Source organism: Balaenoptera musculus, chromosome 6, assembly GCF_009873245.2.
Source record: "Balaenoptera musculus isolate JJ_BM4_2016_0621 chromosome 6, mBalMus1.pri.v3, whole genome shotgun sequence".
Lineage (NCBI taxonomy): Eukaryota > Metazoa > Chordata > Mammalia > Artiodactyla > Balaenopteridae > Balaenoptera > Balaenoptera musculus.
In genome coordinates, this window is record NC_045790.1 from 66778378 (window position 1) to 66804248 (window position 25871).

The window sequence follows — 25871 nt, forward strand, 5'->3', positions numbered from 1 at the left end:
CTAGGTATTTTTTGATTTCCCCTTTGATTTCTTCAGTGATCTCTTGGTTATTTATTAGTGTATTGTTTAGCCTCCATGTGTTTGTATTTTTTACAGTATTTTTTTCCTGTAATTGATATCTAGTCTCATAGCGTTGTGGTTGGAAAAGACACTTGATACAATTTCAATTTTCTTAAATTTACCAAGGCTTGATTTGTGACCCAAGATATGATGTATCCTGGAGAATGTACCATGAGCACTTGAGAAGAAAGTGTATTCTGTTGTTTTTGGATGGAATGTCCTGTAAATATCAATTAAGTCCATCTTGCTTAATGTATCATTTAAAGCTTGTGTTCCCGTATTTATTTTCATTTTGGATGATCTGTCCATTGGTGAAAGTGGGGTGTTAACATCCCCTACTGTGATTGTGTTACTGTCGATTTCCCCTTTTATGGCTGTTAGCATTTGCCTTAAGTATTGAGGTGCTCCTATGTTGGGTACTTAAATATTTACAATTGTTATATCTTCTTCTTGGACTGACCCCTTGATCATTATGTAGTGTCCTTCTTTGTCTATTGTAATAGTCTTTATTTTAAAGTCTGTTTTGTCTCATATGAGAATTGCTACTCCACCTTTCTTTTGATTTCCATTTTCATGGAATATCTTTTTCCATCCCCTCACTTTCAGTCTGTATGTGTCCCTAGGTCTGAAGTGGGCCTTTTGTAGGCAACATATATACGGATCTTGTTTTTGTATCCATTAATCCAGTCTATGTCTTTTGATTGGAGCATTAAATCCATTTACATTTAAGGTAGTTATCGATATGTGTGTTCCTATTACCATTTTTTAAACTGTTTTGGGTTTGTTATTGTAGGTCTTTTCCTTCTCTTGTGTTTCCTGCCTAGACAAGTTCCTTTAGCATTTGTTGTAAAGCTGGTTTGGTGGTGCTGAATTCTCTTAGCTTTTGCTTGTCTCTAAAGGTTTTAATTTCTCTGTCGAATCTGAATGAGATCCTTGCTGGGTAGAGTGATCTTAGTTGTAGGTTTTTCTCTTTCATCACTTTAAATATGTCCTGCCACTCCCTTCTGGCTTGCAGAGTTTCTGCTGAATGATCAGCTGTTAACCTTCTGGGGATTCCATTGTATGTTATTTGTTGCTTTTCCCTTGCTGCTTTTAATATTTTTTGTTTGTATTTAATTTTTGATAGTTTGATTAATATGTGTCTTGGCATGTTTCTCCTTCAATTTATCCTGTATGGGACTCTCTGTGCTTCCTGGACTTGATTGAGTATTTCCTGTCCCATATTAGGGAAGTTTTCAACTATAATCTCTTCAAATATTTTCTCAGACCCTTTCTTTTTCTCCTCTTCTTCTGGGACCCCTATAATTCGAATGTTGGTGTGTTTAATATTGTCCCAGAGGTCTCTGAGACTGTCCTCAATTCTTTTCATTCTTTTTTCTTTATTCTGCTCTGCAGTAGTTATTTCCACTATTTTATCTTCCAGGTCACTTACCCGTTCTTCTGCCTCAGTTATTCTGCTATTGATTCCTTCTAGAGAATTTTAAATTTCATTTATTGTGTTTTTCATCATTGTTTGTTTCCTCTTTAGTTCTTCTAGGTCCTTGTTAAACGTTTCTTGTATTTTCTCCATTCTATTTCCAAGATTTTGGATCATCTTTACTATCATTACTCTGAATTCTTTTTCAGGTGGACTGCCTATTTTCTCTTCAGTTGTTTGGTGTGGTGGGTTTTTACCTTGCTCCTTCATCTGCTGTGTAGTTCTCTGTCTTCTCATTTTGCTTAACTTATTGTTTGGGGTCTCCTTTCTGCAGGCTGTAGGTTCATAGTTCCCATTGTTTTTGGTGTCTGCCCCCACTGGGTAAGGTTGCTTCAGTGGGTTTTGTAGGCTTCCTGGTGGAGGGGCCTGGTGCCTGTGTTCTGGTGGATGAGGCTGAATCTTGTCTTTCTGGTGGGCAGGACCACATCTGGTTGTGTGTTTTGGGGTGTGTGTGAACTTATGATTTTAGGCAGCTTCTCTGCTAATGGGTGGTGTTGTGTTCCTGTCTTGCTAGTTGTTTGTCATAGGGTGTCCAGCACTGTAGCTTGCTGGTCGTTGAGTGGAGCTGGGTCTCAGCGTTGAGACGGAGATCTCTGAGAGAGCTTTCGCTGTTTGATATTATGCGGGGCCGGGAGGTCTCTGGTGTATCAATGTCCTGAACTCGGCTCTCCCACCTCAGAGGCTCAGGCCTGACACTCGGCTGGAGCACCAAGACTCCATCAGCCACATGGCTCAGAAGAAAAGGGAGGGAAAAAAAAGAAAGAAAAAATAAAATAAAATAAAGTTATTAAATTAAAAAATAGAAGAAATTATTAAAAATTAAAAAAAAGCAAGAAAGAGAGAGCAACCAAACCAAAAAACAGATCCACCAATGATAACAAGCGTTAAAACTATACTAAAAAACAAACAAACAAACAAAAAGGACAGACAGAACCCTAGGACAAATGGTAAAAACAAAGCTATACAGACAAAATCACACAAAGAAGCATATACATACACACTCACAAAAGGAGAAAAAGGAAAAATATATATGTATATAAAAAAAAAGGAAGAAAGCAACCAAATCAATAAACAAATCTACCAATGATAATAAGCTCTAAATACTAAACTAAGATAAACATAAAACCAGAAAAAAATTAGATGCAGAAAGCAAACCCCAAGTCTACAGTTGCTCCCAAAGTCCACCTCCTCAATTTGGGATGATTCGTTGTCTATTCAGGTATTCCACAGATGCAGGGTACATCAAGTTGATTGTGCAGATTTAATCCGCTGCTCCTGAGGCTGCTGGGAGAAATTTCCCTTTCTCTTCTTTGTTCGCCGAGCTCCCGGGGTTCAGCTTTGGATTTGGCCCCGCCTCTGCGTGTAGGTCGCCTGAGGGCGTCTGTTCCCCGCCCAGACAGGACGGAGTTAAAGGAGCAGCTGCTTCGGGGGCTCTGGCTCACTCAGGCCATGGGGAGGGAGGGGTACGGAATGTGGGGCGAGCCTGGGGCGAGCCTGCAGCGGCAGAGGCCAGCATGACATTGCAATAGCCTGAGGCATGCCGTATGTTCTCCCAGGGTAGCTGTCTCTGGATCATGGGACACTGGCAGTGGTGGGCTGCACAGGCTCCCAGGAGGGGAGATGTGGATAGTGACCTGTGCTTGCACACAGGCTTCTTGGTGGCTGCAGCAGCAGCCTTAGTGTCTCATGCCCGTCTCTGGTGTCTGCGCTGATAGCTGCGGCTTGCGCTTGTCTCTGGAGCTCATTTAGGCAGTGCTCTGAATCCCCTCTCCTCGCGCACCCCAGAACAATGGTCTCTTGCCTCTTCGGCAGCTCCAGACTTTTTCCTGGACTCCCTCCCAGCTAGCTGTGGCGCACTAGCCCCCTTCAGGCTGTGTTCACGCAGCCAACCCCACTCCTCTCCCTGGGATCCGACCTCCGAGGCCCGAGCCTCGGCTCCCAGCCCCCACCCGCCCCGGTGGGTGAGCAGACAAGCCTCTCAGGCTGGTGAGTGCTAGTCAGCACCGATCCTCTGTGTGGGCATCTCTCCGCTTTGCCCTCTGCATCCCTATTGCTGCGCTCTCCTCCGTGGCTTTGCAGCTTCCCTCCCGCCACCCCCGTCTCTGCCAGTGAAGGGGCTTCCTAGTGTGTGGAAGCTTTTCCTCCTTTACAGCTACCTCCCAGTGGTACAGGTCCCATCCCTATTCTTTTGTCTCTGTTTTTTCTTTTTTCTTTTGCCCTACCCAGGTACATGGCGAGTTTCTTGCCTTTTGGGAAGTCTGAGGTCTTCTGCCAGCATTCAGTAGGTGTTCTGTAGGAGCTGTTCCACATGTAGATGTATTTTTGATGTATTTGTGGGGAGAAAGGTGATCTCCATGTTTTACTCCTCCACCATCTTGAAACTCTCCCCCTGTAATAACTGTTAATAAAGTATAATCTATAAAAATACTGAATCACTATGCTATACCTGAAACTAATATATTATAAATCAACTATACTTGAAAAGCAAAAACCAAAAAAAAAAAAAAAAACATAGAGTTGGGCTATATAATGCAACTTGATGTTCAATTTAAGTTTGAGAAAATTCTTTCACTGATGGGTTTAGTCCCTTTACTTTCATTGTGATTGCCAAGATATTTAATTTTTTTATGATTTTAATTTGTTCTTCTGAGCAGAAAAGATTTTCCTCTTTTTTTCTCCTTTCCTGCTTTCTATTAGATTGTTTTTTAAAAATAATATCCTATTTGCTGGTTTGAAAGTTACACTTCTAAGTTTTGTTCTTTTAATTGCCAATACTCAGACTTTTAGAATCACCTAGAATGCTTGTTAAAACATTGATTGCTGGGCCCACCCCCAGAGTTTCTAATTCAGTAGATCTGGGGTAGCCTCCAAGTATTTGCGTTTCTTACAAGTCCCCGGATAATGCTAATGTTGCCCCTCTGGAAATCACACCTTGAAAGACCAGCGGCAATTGGTGGTTACCAGCAAGTAAATATTAGCACCTGTAGCCAGTAACCATTCCTAGTTGACTTCCTAATTATTTTTGAATTCTTTTACTTGTTGAGTTCTCTGCTTTCCCACCGGGTCAGCCATGCGTTAAAATGTTTAAATTTCATTGTACCCTATATTTTTAGGAGTGCAATTCTCAGAGGAGTTTCTTTGACCATTTAATCCCATAATATTGCCAGGAACAGAAGCAGGACTGTAATTTCTCAAAGGAGAATAATTTTTTCCCCCATTCTGAATGCTGAACAGAGAGAAACTTTCTTGCAAGTTTCTGGTCTGATGGCTGGAGTTTCTTTGGTCTCTTTGATATGAGGTACAGCCTTTACAGACTCCTGGCTGTAAGTAGCAGTTTAGCTCTGTGCCTTCTGTGAACCCAAGGCCATGTCTCCTGACCTTGATAGGCAGTTCAAACTCTAGCTTTGAGTCTTGGGACATCAGCTTATGGCCTCCCATTCTAATGAATATCCTCTTCATTTCTAGCACTGCATGGTTTCCCTTGGCTTTGTTTGTAGACTTGGGGGAGGAGGATGTATTTCATTCACCCGTTCTGTGTGTTTCATGGGGTGGAGGTTGGGGAAGCTATGTAATCTCAGTCCACCTGGTTGTCTTCTATTATTTTTCAGTTGTCATCTAGCAGAGAACACGGGGCATAGGGTCAAAAAGGTTTGAGAAGCAGAAAGTGAGTGGAAAAGAGAACCCTTTGTCTGGAATGCACGTGAGCTTAGGGACTTGGAGTTGGTAGCGTATCATTAGTACTGAAGAATAGTAGGTGGTGCTGAATTGGAAGTAATTGAAGAAAGACACCTTGCTGGTGTTAGTTAACACTATAAATGAGGCCTGGGAATTTTAAAATTTTTAAATTTTTACTAGGGCCAATCTTCCTTGAAATGTTTTTATTTCGTGTAAAACATATGTTACTAAAATTTTTAAATATTTTTCTTTTGGAGTCTTTCTTAAATATTGACTTACCCTTCTTAGGTGTGCATTGACAACATATGCTGAAGAATATGCTCCACCGTATGAATATCAGCCACTTGTGAGTATAAGAGGGCTGAAAAGCCATATTCTAAATATTTATGTACTTAATATGATTCTTTACATCTAGTGTAAATAGTCATGCTTGAGAAGAAAGGACAAATTGCTGAGATTTATGATGTTTTATATTTATTTAGAGATATTAGCTATTTGTGGGAGTTAATGGAATATTTTATGGTTATGATTTATTTTGGGAATAAGTTTATAGATTTCAGGGAGAAAATATTGCAGTGTCCAAAATATATTATTTACTTTCTTCCTCATCTTATTTTGTTGTCCCCCTCCCTAAATTCAATTTATCTGGAATAAGAACCTACCTTTCTATTAATTTGTATTGTATTAGCATATGAAAATAAGTGGTTTAATTTAGCTCCAGGAAATATGTATGTTGGAAAAATATGTCCAGCTTACAACTTCAATATACTTGTACTTAAAAATTATACAACAATTATACAAAAGCAAAACAAGGCTGCTTCCTATTAGTCTTTTTTAGGAAATCTTAACTGGTGCAATAGGTAATAAGAGACTTAACTATTGAAAAAGAGGAGAAAAACAATCTTTATTTTCAGATAGTATGATTATCTTCTCAGGAGAACCAAGATGTTAAAATAAGTAACTAGAATGAATAAGACCATTTAGTAAGGCGATTGAATACAAAATAAATGTATCAAAGACAATATCTTTCCTTCATATTAGCAATAACTGCTTAGTAGGCTATAAAAGAAAAAACATACAAATTACTATAACAACACAAATTTTAAATACTTTTATGAAGAAAATTCTAGATCAAATAAAGATCAATAAAGAATATGTGGTAGTTCGTCTCCAAAGATGGTGGACAGGCCACTTCCCCAGCAAGAGGTAAATGTTCCTCCACCTTTTGAATTTAGGCTGTCACATGACAGATTTGATCAATAGAACGTGGCAAAAGTAATCCTATGCCAAATCTAGGCTATCTTTAATAAGACTGCTTCCAACTCTTGGAGCCCTGAGCCACCATGTAAGAAATCTAGGCTACTCTGCTGGAGGGAGAGACCATGAGAAGGAACACTGATGAGCTTGACTTATGAGCGACAAAGCCATCTTGGACATCCACCCTAGTAAGCTTGGACTGCAGCTCCAGCTGCCATCTGACTGCAAACCATGAGAGATTCCAAGAAGATAATAATAAATTGTTATTTGAAGGCATTAAGGTTCTTTTTGTTTTTTTTTTTTTTAATAAATATACACCAAAGGTAACTGAGACAGAAATCTCAAATACAAGGGAATAACTACCATTTGAGGGGACTGGAAAACTAAATTATAAGTTAAATTTATAAATTTAATATAATTACATTAAAATTCCAATGGATTTTGTTTTCTGTCGGAACTCTAAGATTCTGAAAATTATTTGAAAGTATAAACAGATGAGAATAATCAAAAGTTTTTTGAAACAGTGGCATAACCAATTTAGGGAAGTAAACTATTCATGATACTACTTTCGTTGTATTTAATCTTATTTATTTTTTCTCATTAAAAAATAGCATTCAAACCATAAGAAAAGCAAATATGATGGCTTATGGATTAATATGCTTAATACATAAAGAACTCAGACCTATTGGCAGGAAAAATGTTAAAACCCTAGGGAAATGAGCAAAGGTCATATAAAGACAATTCACAAAGTAGGAAATTATTATTATTAACTAGCTGATAAATACAGGGAAAATCCCAACCTACAAATAATAGAATATGTGAATTAAAGCAATAAACTTTTTTGCTAATAAAATTGGCAATATTTTTTAAAATAATAATAGTTGAGTAAAGGTGGGGTGAGATGGGTACTTTTTTCTATTGCCAGGAATATTGTAAATTATTTTAATCTTTTTGGCGATATGAATTGAGATACTATTTGATCTAATAATTCTCCTAAGGATTTCCCCAAAGAAAAATAATTCATACCAGGGATAAAATTTATATCCAAAGATACTCATCACTGAATTATTTATTACAGCAAAACTTGGAAATTACCTAATGTTTTAGTATTAGGTGTAGTGCTCTAGGGATTCAGAATGAGCCTCCCCAAAATTTGTCACTCCTGCATGAGGATTTTTTTTGAGTTAAAGACATTGAGACCCTGTGTGTTCAAGATAACCTACTGTTCCTCCCTTAACTACCTAGAAGAATTTAAACTGGGAATTTTTCCCAGAAAAAAAAAGTTATTACAGAGATAAATTTTAGCTAAGTAACCCCATCCGTATGGTAGGGCAAATGTCTAATTGCCAAACATCTGCTTTTCTTATTGTCTTGTGAACCCTCCTTTTCTTGGAAGCTCCAGGCCCCTATCCCATTCCTTAGCTCAGGATGACATATATACCTTATTTTACCTTTCTGTCTTTGAACCTCTCATGTACGTAGGGACTCTGACCTTCTCATGTATGTGGGGTTCCTGTAAGTATGAAAATAAATTAGACTTTCTCCTGTTAATCTGTCTCATGTCAGTTTAATTCTTAGACCAGTCAGAAGAACCTAGAAGTGTAAAGGAAAGTTTTTTTCCTCTCTGACAGTACTAATTAAATAGGTTATAATCACATGATGAGATATTTTATAGCCTTTAGAAAGTCCATGGATAGTTCTTACTGTCTTGATAAATCTTCTTATTTAAGGTCAAGAAAAACATTAAGATACAAAATTGTATGTGTATTTTATCCAAACTATGTAAAAGTATAGAGGAAAAAAGCCTGAAGAAACTGTCAAAATGCTAGTAAAGTTGACTAGTGAATGGTGAAATTCTAAGTGATCTTCTTCATCTTTATACTTTTCAGCATTTTCCAATGTAGTAAGCATGGTGGTTTATAATCAGAAAAACCACAAGGAAACAAATATATTATGTAAAAATGCAATTCAGGCTCATTTCCTTATATACATGGGATTTGGCTCCATCTCCAAACAAAGGGAAGTTGTAAGACATGTAATTAAAAACTCACAAAATTCAAAGGACTAGTTTCCCCAAGAGCATAAATATAAAGAATGTGCGATGTATTCTCAGGGTGCATGAATCTTTAGCTATTGTGTTATATATTCGTGCTTTTAATTTTTTCAGCATTATTTCTAGTATTTCTCATGTTGCTTGTTTCCACATTAACAGCACAGCATGCAGCATGCGCTGGCAGTTGTTTGGCTTTATTTAGAGTTTTGTTCATTCACTTCTAAGTTCTTTATCAAAGGAATTGATTTTGAGGCACTGTTTTTAGCACCCCATTTAATGAATGCTTGCATTATATTGTTATAGAATACAAAAAATCTTTTAAATTGTAATGACAATGAATGGTTAAGTAACAGCAGAATAGTGACTGAACTCTGACTTAGAAGTTACTGTGCACATAAACAAATGTATGATTCATAAAATACTGACAAAATAAGGAGAATATTTTTTACTTGCTAGAGACTTCACCATGTGGCCTTAGCATAAACACAGCTCACCATTCACTCAGGCTACCACCTTTGCAATTATGCAATTCCTGAAAAAATCTTAAAATATTTTGATTTGTATTATTTTAAATTTTGTGCATGAATTGAGACTTTATAAATTTTTATATTATGGTCTCTTACATTTGCTTAATTCATAATTGCATAAAGTGGGATAGCATCATAAGAAGTCTTAAGAGAATGCAAATTATCTCCCCACAGCTCTAGACATGAATGAATAAATACAGAATATTAGGAAGCTATGAAATCATTTCCAAGGAGAGAAATGAAAGAGAATTGCAAGCTACTTCTTCAGAACTTCACCTCTTAAAGCTGGGTACAGTAAGTCACCTACATACAAACAAGTTCTGTTCCAAGAGCATGTTCATAGTCCAATTTGTTAAGTCCAACAAAGTTAGCCTAGGTACCTAACTAACGTAATTAGCTATATAGTACTGTACTGTAATAGGTTTATAATACTTTATAATACTTTTCACACAAATAATACATAAAAAACAAACAAATGCAAAAAATAAAGAAAACATTTAAAATCTTACAGTACAGTACCTTGAAAAGTACAGTAGTACAGTACAACAGCTGGCATACAGGGGCTGGTATCAAGTGAACAGGCAAGAAGAGTTACTGACTGGAGGAGGGAGAGGAGGTGGGAGATGGTAGAGCTGGAGGATAGTCAGCAATAGGTGACAGAGGGCAAGCTGCAGTTTCACTCATGCCTGACATTGAGGCACAGGTTCTGGTTCCTTGCTGGATTCAATTCTATCTACCCTCTTGAAAAAACGATCCAGTGATGTCTGGGTAGTAGCTCTTTTTTTCTAATCATAGATGACATGGTAGCACTGGACTGCATTCTGAATGGCTGCTGCAACCTTCATGTACTGTTCTACGTTCAGGTCCTGTGCCTCAAAACCTAACAGTACCTCCTCAAATAAAGAAAATCCCCTTGCTACTTCCTGTGTCGTGAATCTCTTCAGTTCTTCAGTTACTTCTTCTTCCTCTTGTCTCTCTTTGTCCTTTCTCTGGGCCTCCAATTTCATCAGGTCTTCATCAGTAAGCTCCTCGTGTTGCACAACAACAGTGCTGGACAGTAAAGCACACAAAGGCACAACCACTTGTAGAGGATGCACACACGTGACAATGTACACCAGGCACGTGAACTAATTTACATGAATGGACGTGCAAACACACGTTCGTATCTTTGAAAGTTTGCAACTTGAAGGTTCGTATGTAGGGGACTCACTGTACTTATTATGACTCACCCAATTTCAATGAAAGATACCTTCTCTTAAAAGCTATCCTATCGTTCTCCCAAAGAACCAAAATAAACGAAAAGTTGCAGAGAAGTTACATCAGAAGATTGGTCTAAAGCTGGCTATTTGTAGGGTATGTGAGCCTTTGAGACAAAGGACAAGTGAGCTGAGGGTAATGGTGGAGAGTCAACTGAACACACTCAGGATTAGTAAGGAAAATAATTAGTTCAGGCACAGACTAGCAAACTCAGGAAGTTGAAGGGTCCAGGGAATTAAAAAAAGAACAAGCACGGCAGTAGTGAAGGAGTGAGAGAGCTAGAAGAATTACAAGTAGTGAGCAAAGGGAATGTACTGGAATTTTTTGATACTTCAGATGTAGAACAATTCTGGGGAATGACAGATCCCAAGATGTGGTCATGGGAATGAGTTTCTATAATGGAATCCAAGCCATTGACTTGAGAAGGTGAAAAAATGGTAAGCCAGAGTGTTGGCTAGATTCTAAATATGGGTGTTGGAAGTCAACCTACAATATAGCAGGATAGAAAGGTAGGGCCAAAGATTGACTCAAGTGACCAGTCCCTCAGTGGGAGCACTTTGGAGGTACATGGCTCCTCCCAGCCCTGCAGCTGCCATTTGAGTACATCTGATTGATCATTTTGTGTGAAGTACCATTTTGTTTTCCTAAATATAGCTGCCTATTGAATTATCTTTCCAGGCGTATAAGTAGCTTTAAACCAAAAAGTGTTGCATATCCTAGTTGTTTCAGAGATAAAAAGCTGAGGAAGTTTTTAATAGAATTATGTTTTAAAGCTGGCATGCATTCCAAATTGATTACAAGGAATCCAAGCAGTGTTTCATAGTAGGTAAAAAAAAGAGGCTGTATCTGTTTAAAATATTACCAACAGTGGTTGGATTGGCCTATCCTATCACTGGGGTTCTATACCCTAGTACAGATATAGCATTGTTAAAATATTGATATTTCTGTGCTATTTGGAAATTTGCTGTGGCCTTGAGTTTCTTCCATTGGAAGAAAAAAAAATTAATATATTTTACAACTGCATTGCTATAAAGACAAATATAATCCAGGTTGGATTATATTCATTTTTTTTGGATTTAGAGGCTTATTAAAGAGATATATTTCTTAGGCTGTATCTCTCATTGGCATTTTGTAAAGATTACCTATCCTTTTTCCTTTTATACTTTTATACTGTTTTGTCTTCTTGCCTATTTATGACTATTTGTGACTATATTATGGTATTTTATGGCCATGTTATGTGACCATGTTATTGTTAAGCCTCCTGAAATTATTACCAATATACTAATGAGTGTTATTACACAAAACTAAATCATACAATACTCATTTTTTTCTGAGAAGTACTTTTGGACTTTTGTTCCCTATTTTAAGCAAAATTTTCTGCTTAATAGCTGCCATAGTTTACTGCCCTAAGATGTTTATGGATATTAAATTACTGACATCATTTCCTAGCTTCAGTATGAGTTTCTATCACTTAATAGAGTTGGTTTTTCAAAATGGCATTTGCATTTTTTATTATGGTAAAATATACATAATATAAAATTTACCATTTTAACCCTTTTTTAGTGTACAATTTAGTGGCACCAAGTATATTCACATTATTGTTATATTCATTTGGAAAATTCTGATTTATAAAAAATGAAAACATTTTTGTGGGCCCTTTAAAATACTATGGGCCATAGACACTGGACTTTCTGTGCCTCATGGCTGAGTGGGCCCAGCCTGGACCTTATGGTAGTTTAACGCCTGCCTGACCAGGGGCATCTAGAACTTGCCTAATCTGACTGCCTGGTGTGTGCTAATTTATAAATACTTTGAGTATCATCCCAGACCAAGTTACACCTTGGACAGGAGTCAGGTGAGCATCATCTAAAGCCTTTTATTGTTCTATTAGGCTCAGTCACATGAAAGAAACTCCCCAAAGGCTAGAATTGTCTTTAGTTTCCTGCTTCCTAGGAAGGGATGTCTAACAGTGGCTTTAAAAAGAAGATAAGGGAAAGAGTGACTTTCTGAAAACTACCAACAGCTGGGTCAGAAAGTGAATCTAGAACAGGTTGGTGGTTCTATAGGAAGTATCACCTGTCAACTAAATTAGCTTTCATTCCCACTTCTTTTTAAGGCCCTCTCTTTGTATCTTTGCTCCATTCTGTGTCCCCATGATCTTCCATAATTTCATTCCAGTATAGGCAGTCTTTTTCTTTTTTTCTTGTTCTTTTGTTGTTTTTGCTGTTCTGTTTTAAAAACATAATAGCATGAAAAGTTGTGCGATGTAATTCTGGCCACAGGGAATAATCATGTGTAAGCCTTGTAGTCTAGATTAAAGTGTGGTTTTGACAAACTTTTATTCAGAAAATTAAGGCTGAACTTTAATTAGGTAATGTTTCAGAGTTAATGATGTGTCTTCATGACTTTTATTTTAGTACTACTTTGCTTTGTACTGCATCTTAATATATCTACTATTTAATTTTGTCTTTTTTGTCCTGTTAAGGTTCTGAATCACTATCTATTAACAAAAGAATCATGGCCATTTGCTGATTATGCTTGTTTATCTTATTATGTGCTATTGACTGAGATGAAATTAGAGTTTTAGATTCTTCTGCAAAAGAGGTGCTGGTGGGGGAGTGGAACTGGAGAAGAGAGAAGGGGGTCACATGATTGTACCTAGTATTTTTTGATGAATGTCAAGGTGTTCCAAAATGCTGCTGCTAGTTAACCAGAGAAACAGCCCTCTATTACTTGGGTTCAGAAGGAGATGGTGGCCTTCCTCCACCTAAATTCATGCCTCCACCTAAATTCCTCCACCTAAATTCAATGTGTGTTGCACATATGTGTGCTGACCTTATATGTATACATATAGGCATGATTTTGTAGTTTATAGGAAAACAATTCCGAATCCGAGTCTCATGGCATTCTGCCAGCACTAAGGGACCGCATTTCCTAGGCCCCAGCTTCAACCTTAGGATCTGCTGGCAGCTACTCATATAGCTCCACAGGGCTTCCCCAGAGATAGATAGATACATAGATAAGATAGAGAGATAGATAAGATAGGTAGATAGTCTATCATATCTCTCTATGCTCTCTTTCTCTCTTTCTATCTGTCTCCTGTTGGTTCTGATTCTCTGGAGAACTCTCACTGACACAGACAGAAAGATCTTTATGAGTTCTCTGGCTCTCAAATTCTATGATTTGATTTGATTTGATTCTCATTGATCCTTTCTCATCCTAATAGTTATTTATGACCAAGTAATCTTTTTGAATAAGTACCTTGGCAGACATTTAATTCAAGTCTACTTGAAAGTTAAAAAATAAATATTTTAACTCCTGCTCACCTCATGTATCACCAACAGCTGAGAAATTTTGGGTTTTGATTCTCAGGAAACTCAGATCCCCAAGTATTTTTTAGCATTGTGTCCTTTTAGTGGAAAGAACCCTGTTTCCTCTGATAGTATACCTTCATCTTATATTGCTTTCTGAAGTTAAGTAACCATGACCTCCTTTTGTTTCTGGGTCAAGTCATAAAAGCTCAGTTCTACTTCAGGGAACTTGGGATTCTGGGGGATTTTATTTTCCTCCTTTTGATTATCTTTAAATTTCTACAGTGAGCATATTTGACTTCTGTAAAGAAGAAAAAAAAAGAATTGAAAATCAAGAACCCTGGGCCTCAAATTTATATCTAACCACACCACTATAAATATAAAACAGTGGCAAGTGTCCTCATAGAATGTAGACTGAGGAATAAGAAAGATGATGTTTATTTTTTATATTAAAATGATAGGAACAATCAAAATTTGTGCATAAGAAAGAAAAACTTGTCAATAACTAATGTTTAATAGTGTATTGCTTAGTTTTTGATGCTGGCCATTACTAAAGTTTGAATGATATTTGTCTTTAAAAGTCAGCTTAGGGGCTTCCCTGGTGGCGCAGTGGTTAAGAATCCGCCTGCCAATGCAGGGGACACGGGTTCGAGCCCTGGCCTGGGCAGATCCCACATGCCATGGAGCAACTAAGCCCGTGCGCCACAACTACTGAGTCTGCGCTCTAGAGCCCACGTGCCACGACTGAGCCCGCACACCACAACTACTGAAGCCTACACAATAAGAGAAGCCACTGCAATGAGAAGCCTGTGCACCGCTATGAAGACCCAATGCAACCAAAAAATAAATAAATAAATAAAATAAATAAATTTATATATTAAAAAAAGAACCAGGGTTCCTCAGAGAACCACTAAACCACTTCTTTGGGTTTTCATTTACATACATGTAAAAATATGTATGTTTTAAAAAAAAAAAAGTCAGCTTATTTTGTGATGTGATTGTTCATGTAGATCTCCATATTCTTCTTTGTGATGACCAGACTCATTAATGATATAGATGTTTATACTTATATTCACAGCCTACACGTCCTTGCATTTCCCATAACTATTTTTCTTTAGTTGAATACCTGTGTTTCTTACAAATGCTTCTTCTTTGCAAAATTTTATCAAATAAAAAGAGATAGTAAAGGTTTCTTAAGTAGGTAACAGTAATATATCCAACTAATTACATGTTCTTTATAACTGCATTTGCCAATTACTCTTATCTGTAATTCAATCACTGGGAGAAAAAATATCCCATAGGAATGAAATCATTTTAAAAGTAGTGAAGGGAAATGAACGAAGGGATCTGTCTAAGATGCCTATCCCAAGTGATCCCCAGGGTTAGTAAAGTAATTTTGGCTGTAGGGGAATTGTTCTTTTCTTCCCACATCACTCTGCATGTGTGCTTAGAAGACAACCTTACTAGGGGAAGGTGGGTCTTCAGTCAAGTGCACGTAAGTGGGGAAGAATTTTATACATAATATATACTGAAAATAATCAAACGAAACATCACAGCAATCTACTTTAATATCTATTTTCATTCCATCCAATGTGACATTCAAATAAATAAACTTGTTGCCTCAATACCTTTTTAAGAGTAAATGGAGTATACCAAATGAGGATACTTATAAGCATGCTAGGGAAGAATGATCTTTGCTGTATGAATGCCAGGTGGCTAATAGCTATCTGTAATGGTGGACACAAGGTTAGTTTTCAGTGACTGATTTGGCCAGGAAACGTAACCCATTATGTAGTTTTATGGATGAGCTATCTAGATGAAGGAATTGAGACTGTGCTTTCAAATTATCTTGTAATATTAAATTAGGCAGAGTTACTGATGTTCCAGAAGGCAGGCCTAAAACTGAAAATGACCTTGAAAAATAAAACTATGAAAAATAAAAGGTCCTAAAGAAAAAGGATGAAATCAAATAAGAATAAGTGTAACCATAGAACAACCCCTTGGAAGACTGGGAAAAAATGGGTAAGGACTGGGTATATGGTTATCTAAGAAACAGCAATGTCATCTTATTCTAAAAAAAAAAAGGTTTGGGAGATATTGATGCTTAGAGGCTATGGGAATGAGGGTGGGAAGGGGATAGGAATCTAAGAATTGGATACCCATCACTTAAAGATACACTGGTACATTTTACTGATATAAGTGGTAAAACTGTGTTCTATTTGTCTTTCACAATGAGGGAAGGTCGACTGGGGACTCAAGAGGACCCTTCTGTAATATCCTAACCTGTCTTTCTATGATCTGTTAAAAAGAAGAAGGAAGAGAAAGAGAAGAAAAGGAAGAAGAAAGCTTTATTAACCTTAACGCAGATTTTCCCTGCAGTGATTGTCTTGCTGGGTCTTCAGAGGTTCCTGTTTCTGCAGGGCCTGTTTGCCCTCAGCATTCTTTTCTCTGACAGTTTCTTCCGTCGTCTTCTATCAGGATGTTTCATTCAACGTCCTCAATCCTTCTCTGAAACAGCACACTCAAAGATGAAAAGAGATTGCTTCTTACTGTTGGTTGTGTTTTGTCAGGTCTTGACCTCTATGATGCTTCTTTGGAAGTGAGCAGTTGTTGGCTACCACAGCATTCTTTGCCCTCCCTTTCCTCAGAATTTATGACATTGCAACACTCTGTCCATACCTTTTCTTCTCTGTCTTTCATGGCTTCTTTATGAACCCAGCCATGAATGTCCCAAAGATTTGGGTCCTAGAACCCTGCTCCTCTCATTTTACATAATCTCAGAGAATTCATCCACTCCCATGGCTCTATAACCATCACTTTTGGGGGTAACTTATTTTTATATAATTTCAAACTTATAGGAAAGTTACAAGACTAGCAAGAGGAGCTCCCATATAATCTTTACCTAGAGTCAGCAATTGTTTACCATTTGAGAATAGGCCGGACACTTTGTGCCCCTTTACCTCTGAACAGTTCAATGTGTATTTCTTAATAACAAAGACACATAGCTATGGTAAAGTTTTCAACCTAGGGGAAAATTGATACAGTATAATTATTTAAGCCACAGTCCATATTCAAATACAATCCATGATCCCAGTAATGTTCTTTATAGCTATTTCCCCAGCCAATGATCACTGCTGTGCACAGGGCACTGACTTCTCTCCAGGCCATCTGTCCCACAACACTGCCTTTACATTTTGTACTGATGTCATCTCTAATTAAAAATGTCTGAGAAGTGACTCATCATTTCCCTCCTTAAACAAGTCCTCTCCATCTCCATGTCTTTTTTATTCTTTCTAGCAGTGTTAGAACTCTCTCAGACATCTGGGTTTGAAGCTATGGAACATCTTTGGTTCTTTATCCACAGTTAGGCTGGTAAGTCCTCTAAATTCTTTCTGTGAAATGTCTCCTCTAGTCCAGCTCCTCTTAAGCTGTTGTGCTCTGATACCCACCCATTCCACACTTCAGACAAATGCTTTCAGTTACCCTCATCTATCTGGAGGACTCAGAAAAAGCTTGCAGTGATTGTCCTATCTTAAGTGAACTTTGTCAGAACTCAGGGTCTGTGTGGCCCCAGAATAGTGGATCAGCCAATAATGTGTGATAATTCACAAATCTCTTTCTATACACAGTTTCTAAATACTTCTTCCCACCCCCACTAAATAAATGTTGAATAAACATTTAAATATTATGTTAGGGTGTTGAAACTATAATGACTATCTGCAACTCACATATGCAGAGGAAGTATGTGTAACTGATAACTGGCCCTCTTCCCGAGCCCATAACCAGTGGGAAAACACTAACTCTTCAATACTCTTAAAGCTTAGTCTGATTCCATAATTTAAATAGTTCCTATAGGAGATATTTAACCTTCCTTGAAAAAACTCTCACTTTCTCAGAGATCCTCTCCATCCCCTATGTGTAGAAAAGCAGATCTGAGACTGTTATCTGTTAAAAGTCCTGCTTACAAGGTTGGCCTTTGGTTGGCATCTAGAGATAAGAATTCCTGAGTAAGAGTAGCTCACTGTGTCTAAACTGTTTGCACAAACAATGTGGTTTATGTTGAACACCTGTTTTCCTTCTGCGAGTCTGGAATTTTGGTATGTGTTAGGCAGAGGGTGCCTATGTGACCAGCCCCCAAGAAAAATCTTGGGCTTGGAGTCTGTGATGAGCTTCCCCAGTAGATAGCATTTCACAACACATGGCTGGGGGAATTAAGTGCATCTTGTGTGACTCACTGAGGGGGGGGCTCTTGGTCTCAGAATTTCGCACCTGGTTTTTTCTGGACATTAGCCCATGTGCCTTTTCCCTTTGCTGACTTTGCTTTGAATCAACTTGCTGTAATCAATCATAGCCACAAGTACAATTATATATTGAGTTTTATGAGCCCTCCTGGCAAGTCACTGAATCTAGGGGTGGTCTTAGGAATCCCAACACACCCTACTTTTCTCCCTGTGGCAGATTGTTATTTTCCCAGAATGGTTGCAACGTGTGCCGGCATCGCACATGCTCTTACAGTGTGATTTTGACACTCTTCACATGGAGAGGCAGAGTCCATGTTACCTCCCCTAGAATTTGGGTGAACTGTGACTATGATGGAAGTGATGCTATGTGATTTCCGGAGTAGCTGATTAAAAGCAACGCAACTTCCCTCTGGTTCTCTTTCTGCCATCCTTATTCTCAGAACCCAGTCACCATGCTGTGAGGAACCCCATGCAGGCACAAGGAGTTGTTGTACAGCTGTTCCATCAACAGTCCTAGCTAAAGTCCCAGCAGATAGCCAGCATCAACTACCAGTTGGAATGAGAGATGTTTCCAACCCCAGCACTTAAGTCACTCTCAGCTTTCAGGTCTTTCCAGCTGAGGCCTCAGACATTGTGAAGCAATAAGATGGCTTTGCTGTACCTTTCCAAATTCCTGACCCAAAGAATCTGGAAATGACTACTGTTTTACACTGCTATGTATGGGTTGGCCAGTTATGCAGCAATAGCAACTGTATCTTTCCCTGAGATGGCATCCGGGTATATGGAAAGAGGGATGCAACTTAGCATCCTGATGCCAGAGGGGAAGAGCAGCATTTTCTGTGCGGTGGTCTCTGCCTGTTCTGGTCTCTGGGATGGTATCTCAAGTCCAGCTTGTTGCTCTTTCCCTTGCCAGCATAAGTGGCTATAGTCTGTGGCTGTTGTTAACTGTCAGTCTTTTTCTATTTCTCACTCTTTTTCTCTGGGCTTGGTTGGAGCCCTCATGGCATGTTTGAAATGTTTGAGACGGCATGTTTGAGATGACTCAGCCTCATTTCCACTTCCATAGATACTGTGGACCCCACAGAAGCCTTCTGTGACTCCCATTCAGTACCTAGCTCCAATGCTCAGCTCTGCAGCTAACAGTTGAACTCCCTCTGCAGACTTACAACTACTTCAGGGTCTTGTTTATGCCACAGGATACAAACGTGGCTCAGAATTGATGATTCTCAGGGCCTCCCTCTGCCTGACCATGCTGTTCCGCCAGTTTGGGTTTGGCTGTGCCCCAGGCAAATGAAAGAACAGCCTGAGTGGTGGTCTGTTCCGAGTTCTCATGAGAGATGGGGGCCCAGGAGACCCCTTATACCTTTGTGCCATTATTCTCATTTATCCAGTGCACTTCCCTCTGTCCGTGTCAATGAGACTCTGTCTGATTTAAGTCTACGGATGGGAAAATTGGGAAATGCATCGACTATTTCTGCTGTCCTGCTTTACTTTTCCCTTATTTTCGTCTTCGTACAATGCCCCAGACTTCTTCCCTGTCTTCCTACTCTCCATCCCAACTCTAGTTTAAGCCTTCATGGCAAAGGATGTTTTCTCTACATGCTTGGAGAAATCTATGATCTGAGTCTTCCAGGTATGGTCATTGATATTCTAAAATCCTCAAGACTGTGAACTGGATCGCAAGGCTGTTGTCTCTCAGAAAAACCCTATTTTGCATTAGAAGGTGATATTACTTTGCTCTTTGGTTGCCATTTTTTTTCTAAAACAAATTTTGATCTCCCCTTGGGAAAATGGGTGGTTACACACACAGAAAAGGGAAAACTACTAATAATTTTGAAATGATTACACCCTCCCTGTATACTTGGTTTGAGAGGTACACCAAATTACTCACTTGTCCAAAACTCCCACCATCTCACTTTAGCCTTGGGTATGAACTGCAGTCAATATAAAGGTCCTTTGAGGTAGGACCTTCTTGGTGAAGCTGCTTTTTTCTATGCTGTTTTGTGCCTTGTGTATTAAACTTTGGAAAACATACTTTGTTCTGCTTTCTTATAATAATTATACCCTCCTGGTTCCTGATAGTTTGTTCTTATTTTTGAAAACCTTCTTTATTCACCTATTCCATGTTTGCATCCTTCTAACTCCTGAGTATATGCTTAGGCACAAATTTACTGCTTGCCTTGACTCCTACTTTTTTATATATGCCCAGCTGCTCCCTTGTTTTTGCTCCATTTCCTTGCTCTAACTCTCAGAACCTCAGTGTTTCAATATTGCAGATTATTCCGTATATATTAGGATGCTTTTAGTAGGTTGTGCAAAAACCAACTGAAACCAGATCAGACAGTAAAAGTAATTTATTTGCTCATATTTTTTTGAAAAGTCTGGCTTCAGGAAAGGATTGATACGGCAATGTCATCATACTTTTTACTGACTCTCAAACCTGCCTTTTATGGTGTTGGTTTCATGCTATACTGATTGTAGGCAGGCTGCCAACAGCAACCTGGGCTAGATGCTTCCTTACTTATGTCCAATAGTGGAAAAAAGAATGTTTTTCCCCCAAACCCTTGAACAAAACCTTAGGCTTTAAGCTGTTTGGACAAACTCAAGTCACATGCCTAACACTGAACCAATCACTGTCATTGAGAGTGGAGTGAGATTATCCTTATTGTCTTAGGCCAATTAGATTCTGCCCCTAGACCTGGAGGGGGGTTAACCTACTCACACTGCATGGCTACTACACAATGCGAAATGGGAGAGGTGGATTCAGGGTGAGCTGGTGTCACCTCTTAAAGTTTGCATGAGATGAGCATGCTCACGTCTTCCCAACTCAGTGTTCACTACTGACTTCACTTGGTAGCTTGAAGTCAACCATGGCAGGAGTATTTATACCACAGAAATTGTCAAATATTACAAATCAGTTGTGTGGGTTTTTTTTTTTTTTGGTGGGGGGAGCTGGTTTACCAATACATCTCTGATAATGGGAGGCACTCAGTTTTATGTGTTAACAGGCAACAAACATTCTCTTAATTAGTTTTCCTAACTTCAGAATTGCACACCCCTACTTACCACTTTTTAAAAATAATGGCTTTCCTGAGATTTAATTCACCTGCCATAAAATTCACCCTTTTAAAACATACAATTCAGTGATTTTTAGTGTATCTCCAGTGTCATATCATCATCACCACAGTCAATTTCAGTATATTTTCATCACCCCCAAAAGAAACCCCATACCCACTGTAGTAGTTAGGTTTCTCTACAGAAACAAAACCAAAGCTGAAAACCCCGAAAAGCCAGTGACGTAATTCACTTTGAGTTTGAAGGCTTGAGAACCAGGAGTACCAAGGAGCAGGATAAGATTAATGTCTCAGCTTGAGCAATCAAGCAGGAAGGGGCCAATTCTTACTTTCTCTGCCTTTATCTTCTATTCAGGCCCTCAACAGATTGGATGATGCCCACCCACATTGGGGAAGGCAAACTACTGAGTCCATCAGTTTAAATGCTAATTTCATCTGGAAACACTTTCACAGACACAACCCACAAATAATGTTTAGCCACATATCTTGGTGCCTCGTGATCCAATCACACCCATTAATAGTCACTCCTCATTCCTTCCCCTCCCACTATCCCCTGGCAAAGCTACTTTCTGTCTCCGTGGACTTGCCTATTTTGGACATTTCATATAAGGAATCATACAATCTGTCTTTTGGCTTAGTTTCTTTCACCTCGCATAATGTTTTCAAGGTTCATCTATGCTATACAACTATCAGTATTTTATTCCTTTTATTGCCAAATAATATTTCATTGTGTGAATAGACCACATTTTGTTTATACATCCATCAGTTAATGACACGTGAGTTGTTGAGATCCAGTTCTAATCATAGTTCTGGAATCCGGTCCTTTTCACCTTCAGTCTTTAGTACCTTCTGCGGCTGGAGTACTTTTCCTAAAACATCACATTTATTCTTGTCACTCATCACATCAAAATATATTGTCCACTCTGTCTGGGAGATGCTAAAGGAAGGCGTTGACCTTGCATTTGAAGCTGTCCTCAGTTCCACTGCAACTGGGGTAGAAATCAGCAGATCCTGCCGCCTACTTAGAGGGCAGTTTGGCAAGCGATGCTCTAATCTCATTTAAAGGGCCTCTAGCTGACCAAAAACAAACAAACAAACCCCAAAGAAATAGACCCCCAACAACACAAAGCAAAAGCCCAAACCTATATAGAAAGTGACATGGATATTATGTAGCTTTTGGATTTTATTGTTTATATATTTTATCTCTTAAATATTAAGAATTTCATGAGGGTGCTGGTGGGATAATGTGTCTTACAGGCAGATAGCTTGAAGCCCTGGCTGAATCAGTAGCATTCTTTAGATTCTCTCCTGAGATTTTAAGCAAATGGTCTTGTATGTGAAATGGGAGTAATAATTCTTACTTCAGAGCCTGTTGTGGATTAAAAGTTATAAATACTCAACTACCGTGTTCAACCCATAATAGGCACTCAGTAAATAAATAGACACTATAATGATTATTATATGGTTAGAATTTTCACTTATTTTCAATAAAGCCAATCTAAGATTAGAACTATTTTGGTGTTCTTTCATTGTTTTATAGTTTTGGTGATTTAATTTCAATATTGTCCTAGTGCTTTAAAATTAGTACCAATTTGAAGCAGAAATTAGATAATCAGTGCAAGGGCTTTATGTTTCTTGTCTACCATTACCCTTCATGTAATCTGAGAGAATCAATATTTCCTTTGGGAAATGGTCAATGATAGTGTCTTATTTTATTACTATAGAAGCTTTTATGAAGTGCTCTAAGGATAAATACCTTAAATATTATACTGGGTTATACTGATGTAAATTTCTCATAGGAATGAATCTTCCAGCTTGGCATTTACTGGCAAGTATGACTTGATAGCAACTATTAAAAATATAACCCACGATATTATTCTTTGGAATGATTATAACATATTAGTAAAAAAGATATTGAATGGTAGTTAAATTGTAATTGTTTTTGTCTTTCTGCAGATGGTCATACAATTTAAATGGTTCTTTATGCTGTATATTTATGGTTTAGAAAAATTTACATATATGATAATTTATAATTTTAATTTTATAAATAAAACAGCCATGAACTAGATTCTTCTTTCAGAATTAGAAGTACTTATAAATGCAATAGCCAAATACAAGAGGTATTAGTAATTTGAGAGAATAAATTAATCAATTGTTTGAAAATTAACTTTTCATCATAATACAACTAACACATTAAAGATCAACTTTTGGAAATCACTCCTTTTTACATATTTCAGTCATTTAATATTATCTTTCTCCCTCCTCCCATAGGGTTATCCTTGTCAAGATGATGATTATTCAGTTGTCCACAGAAAATGCCATTCTCAGTTCACAGATCTAAATGGTTCCAAAAGATTTGGCATCAACACCTGGCATGATGAGAGTGGGACTTATGCCAATTCATATGTAAAACGAGAACTCTACCCATTAACCAGTGGCCCTGTTGTTCCCTTTTTAAAATAATGTATGGAATCAGATTCTATAACTAATGAAAGGTAATGGATGTAGCAGTTGATGATTTTCTATCCTAATAAATGCAGTGGAAATATTATGATAATAGATTCCTTTAACACAAAATCTTATATTCTAGAACAGTGTGTATATCTTTCTTTTCATAAGCTACTCTGGTATTTTCCAAAGTTTAGTATGTTTTTCACTGAAGGTATATAACCCAATTCTAGATGGTACTCGGAGGAATTTTATTTTATGTTACTTTATTTTGTTTTATTTTATTGACTGTGGATTTATTTTAAATTTTATTAGGAAAAAATGCATAAAGCTAACACAATCAAGCTCATGATTGCTTAGGGTGTGTCTGATTTAAAAAAAAGAGATAACTTAAATTCCACTTTTGAGTGAATAAAAATTTAGGTGGTACTCAAATTCTACATGAAACTCAAATGGCTGAAGTTTGAGCAACAGGGCCCTATAATAATGTTGAGTGCGTGTGTGTGTGTGTGTGTGTGTGTGTGTGTGTGTGTGTGTGTGTTTATTGGGGAGGAGTGTGTCTGTTTATAGACTTTAACATATCTATGGTGGCTAGCTGCTCTGTGGATTATCATTCAGCATGGTGTTTTTCCTTACACAATATAACACTTTTTATTGTATGAAGTAGCTGAGATGCAGACAGAATCTTAGTGAAACTTTAGGGGTTTAATGGAAAATCCAGTCATCTAGTGTTAAGTGTAGAATAAATCTTAGCAGTTGTTTTGACTCGCACTCCCGTTTTCCAGATGAGCAGAGACTCACAGAGGTTCAAGTAGCTTGCCCAGGGTTACATAAATAGATTCTAGTTGATCTTTGAGGTACATTTGAACTTTTGTTTTTTTCTGAGGATGGGTTTATTTATTTGGTTGGCCTAGGTTAAATTTACTCTCATTGTTTTTCTTTAAAAAAGAAATTCATGAAATAGTATTTCATGATAAATGCTAATTTGATTAGCAAAATATGGGGAAAACTATAAGCCTTGTGAGTAGAGAAATGATAGTAAATAAAGAAAATGTGGATATGCCAAGGAAGCATTCACCAGCAGAGTTTTACTGTAATTTCTAGCTGCTTTAAAGTGTGTCTGTACATATACACAAATATATATGTATAAATATGTATATTATATATAAATACGTAATGTTAGTTCTTTTTTTTAATTAATTAATTTTTTAAACATCTTTATTAGAGTATAATTGCTTCACAATGGTGCGTTAGTTTGTTAATTCTTTATATATTACCTATTCTAGGGTATACCTACCTAGGATTACCTTTCTTTCCACAGACTACAAATTCAAGTTTAATCACTCCGAACATTCATTAACATATCTAGGGTGGACAGATGTTTGAAGTATGCAAATCTGTATGTCAAGCTACTCATCATTTGATTTTTTTTTTCCTTTTGGAAGGAGGAAAAGTCTTAATGGCCATATCATTACCTTTGAACAATGCCTTTACTTAGAAAAAAATTCACCTACTTTATCAGGAATTCTATATTGTCACAATGATTAACATTACATTTTACATAAATGACCTGGGCCTGCCATGAGGGATCAATTTAGAAATCAGTTTTTGTTTGGTTAGAAGGAGAATGAAATAAGAGGGATTTTATTTAAACTAGTAGAATAAAATGATGCATTGAAAAAACTAGAGATTACCTAGATCTTTCAGGTAAAATTATTTTGCGTTGATTTGGATTTCTTTAGATAACTTCTTTAATGGTTCACCTCACCAGTATCAAAGACCATTTCAAACAATAAAAAGTGGAACTCAGATATGATCATTGGAGAATGTCTTCCTTAGGAAATGACCACACTGACTTCTGATGGTTCCACATGTATACTTCATAGGATTCCACCTGAGACACCAAAATAACACTGTATCTTGTGTGTTTATACAGTTAGCATTCATATTTGGTCAGTATTTTTCTTTTGGCCTTTATGTGTTATTATGTCAGAACTGTTGGTGTGAGCTCACTATGGCAGAATGCAGACTGCTGCTGGGAGAATGGGTAATTGGTTGGGCAAATCCCAAGTAGATGTATGGCAATGGTGGTCCTTGATTAAATTTGGCCTACAGATAAGTTTTATTTAGTCTTCAGAGTGTTTTTTTCATTTATCTTAAAAAATTGAGCCAAATTTTATAGACTAGGACATTTTACTTTAAAATTTGAATTTTTATGTCCTTGGCACATTTGCAGATCTGGCAGCACTGGTCTGATTTTGATACAGCAACAATCAGCAGGGATATGATAGGAGACCCTCTTTGGATGGGGGTGAGTTCATCATTTTGCTGTAATTCTCACCTGGTGTACTTATTTATGGAGGCATTGTTACCCTTTACCTAAGGAGAGGTCAGACAAATATGAAATAACAAGTTGTAGAGGGAAGGGGGTGGTAGAAAAATGGCAAAATTGGCAGCTTCTTGGTGACTAAGATTAGGATGATAAAGGCAG

General features: G+C 37.6%; 1 protein-coding gene across 5 annotated transcripts in view; it reads left to right on the forward strand.

Moving 5' to 3' along the window:
• Positions 1-24467, forward strand: part of C6H9orf135 (chromosome 6 C9orf135 homolog) — a 132124-nt gene extending 107657 nt beyond the window's left edge. For 4 of the 5 annotated variants that reach the window (XM_036856682.1, XM_036856683.1, XM_036856684.1 and 1 more), the window contains exons 5-6: positions 5501-5558; positions 23204-24467. In XM_036856682.1, the coding sequence (XP_036712577.1) occupies positions 5501-5558; positions 23204-23395 (250 nt within the window). In that variant the 3' untranslated portion in view covers positions 23396-24467. The remainder of the gene's footprint in view (positions 1-5500; positions 5559-23203) is intronic. The other variant, XM_036856679.1, reaches the window with a different exon arrangement.
• The last annotated feature ends 1404 nt before the right edge of the window (positions 24468-25871 follow it).